Raw genomic sequence first — 2,284 nt, 5'->3', positions numbered from 1 at the left:
ATCACCTATCCAACCATCCATCCATGATCCAACCATCCATCCATGATCCAACCATCCATCCATGATCCAACCATCCATCACTCACCCAAAGAAACAACCCTCCATCCATCATCCAACCAACATTCATGGAACCAACCATCCATCCATCCATCCATCCATCCATCCTCTAAAGGTGCCAATTATAGTACAGACAGATAAACAAATCTAATTTTTTATATTCAGAGTACCTGGGTGGAATGCAGCAGTAGAACATGCAGCCTTGCAGCGCTATCAGTGCACACAGCTCAATAACATTCTGCAGCACTGAAAACTAAAAAAGTTTTAAACAGGATCTGCCAAGCAGACCAGGAAGCTAAGAGCCTCTGTCTAGGCTCACCTCCGCCTGCCATGCCAGCGCCGTGGCGTTTAGTGCAGAGATGCGTCCAGCTCCAAGAACCGCAATCGTTTCTCCGTCATCGTCCACCACCTTGAAGTCCAGGTCTTCGTTATACTTCCTCCTTTTGACTTGTCGTCCTGAACGGCGCTTCTGAGAACAAAAGTAAAAATATGGGTTCAGTATGGAGGGTAAAAAGTACCAAGTTCTGGGAAAACTGCAGACGGAAACCAGGGAAGCAGAGAGATTGTGTCTAATTATTACAGTACTTCTGAATTTTTTTCTTTTAATGAAGAGATCCAGCTATTTGACAGGTTTTAGCTCATCTAAATAAAAGATAAAACATCCTGCATCGGGCCTGTCTGCAGTGTGCTGCGGGGGGGATTGGAGCGCTTCCTTGCTTCACAGTTTGACGTCTTACACATCAGCTGGTTAACATTTCCCTGCATCCATTCTTACCACAGCGGAACGGAACGCTGCGTGACTCGGATCCGCCATCCTGAGAATCTCCACTGATGAGGTTTCATGCAGCTTCAGCCTCCAGGAGAGCCAATCTCTCTCTGAACTACGTCTTTTTATTCCCCCTGCTACATCTTTGCTGCTTCTTCGTGACACAACCTTCATCTGGTTGAGCGGATACTCTGCTGTGATTGGTCAGGATTTAGTTCAGTGTAGTGAAGTTGGAAAAGCGGAGAAGCCTTACGTATGTGTGGAACGTGGCGCTTTAGTTGTTAGTAAGTGAAATTATCTACCAATTAAGTGCGTTTTTTGTCCTCTGAAATACTGTAATTAATTTATAAAGATCATTTGAAATAAGGTAACGCAGGCATCTTATTCCATTCCATAACTTGCTTTAATCGAGCATCTATGAGGGGTTTTATGTTCTGGTTTGTTGATGACTGGAGCCTCTGAGGCGGTGATTAATGTGGAGCAACGATTGGTCGGTTTAAATGCTTCCTCTTTAAATCCATTCACTACTTTGATTGCTTTTATTTGAAATTATTTTAGCTGTACTCACACCGCTAATTTTAAGATTCCATCCAACTTCACAGAAGTAATGTCATATTTTTGGTTATTTAAAATAGTATTTAAATTAATTTAATGTAATTTAATAAAATTAATTTAAGTTTGTTTTTTAGGAGATTACAGTTATATCTTACAAAATACTTATTTGTTCAAATGTTCTGTCTACTTTTAAGATCTCTATAGCGACCGCTTCCAGCGGGATGCGCCTGAGGCAGACTGAACCTCCTGCAGCCCACAGTGCAGCGATTTTAAAGATCTTTTCTGAGCAACCCGTTTTTTCAAATGCTGCTCGTTTAAGCTCCGCCTACTCACGGCATTGTCCAGGGGGTCCTGGCTGTCGTCCCCTCCCATGTTGGCGGCCGACGCTGAGGCATCGTCGCCGCTCTCCGCTCCCTCCTGTACAGCCGCCTCCTGGTTTCTTCTCTTCCCTTTCTTCTTCTTCTCCACCGGCGCAGCACCGGGGTCTCTGTAAAGGGACAGAAGTTAGACACGACTGTGGCGGCGGGATCCTCTCACCCAATCAGCATCCAGCAAACTAACACAGAAGGTTAAAACAGAGCGCAGATCTAAAGATTCAGGCTGTTTTCAGAGATCTGATCAGGCAGACACCCTGTCTACTTTTAAGGCTTAAAACTTTACTTTTTGATAAAGCTTCTAGTTAGAGTGGCTCAGGTTATCCTGAGCTATCTCTATAGTTATGATGCTATAGGCTTAGACTGCTGGAGGACATAGGGACCCCCTTTTTCATTATTCTGCTTCATTGTATCTCTATTCTCCCACTTTGCAGAATCTGTTAATTCAATCTCTAACGTTCTGCTCTCTCTGCTTTTTCTCATAGTAGCTTCATCTGGTCTGTTCCTGTTTGGCTGTGACTCCATCCTGGAG

The 2,284-nt window shown here is 43.9% G+C and overlaps 1 protein-coding gene across 1 annotated transcript in view; it reads right to left on the bottom strand.

Annotated features, from left to right (window-relative positions):
- Positions 1-2,284, bottom strand: part of LOC107089782 (chromodomain-helicase-DNA-binding protein 6-like) — a 59,611-nt gene that overhangs the window by 51,955 nt on the left and 5,372 nt on the right. The window contains 2 exon segments of the mRNA XM_015382753.1: positions 377-526; positions 1,712-1,865. Of these exon segments, the coding sequence (XP_015238239.1) occupies positions 377-526; positions 1,712-1,865 (304 nt within the window).

This window comes from Cyprinodon variegatus, unplaced genomic scaffold (assembly GCF_000732505.1).
Source record: "Cyprinodon variegatus isolate N-32 unplaced genomic scaffold, C_variegatus-1.0 Scaffold13, whole genome shotgun sequence".
In the NCBI taxonomy this organism is placed as follows: Eukaryota; Metazoa; Chordata; class Actinopteri; order Cyprinodontiformes; family Cyprinodontidae; genus Cyprinodon; species Cyprinodon variegatus.
The sequence above is the reverse complement of the archived record's forward strand: the minus strand, read 5'-3'. Positions and strand labels throughout refer to the sequence as shown.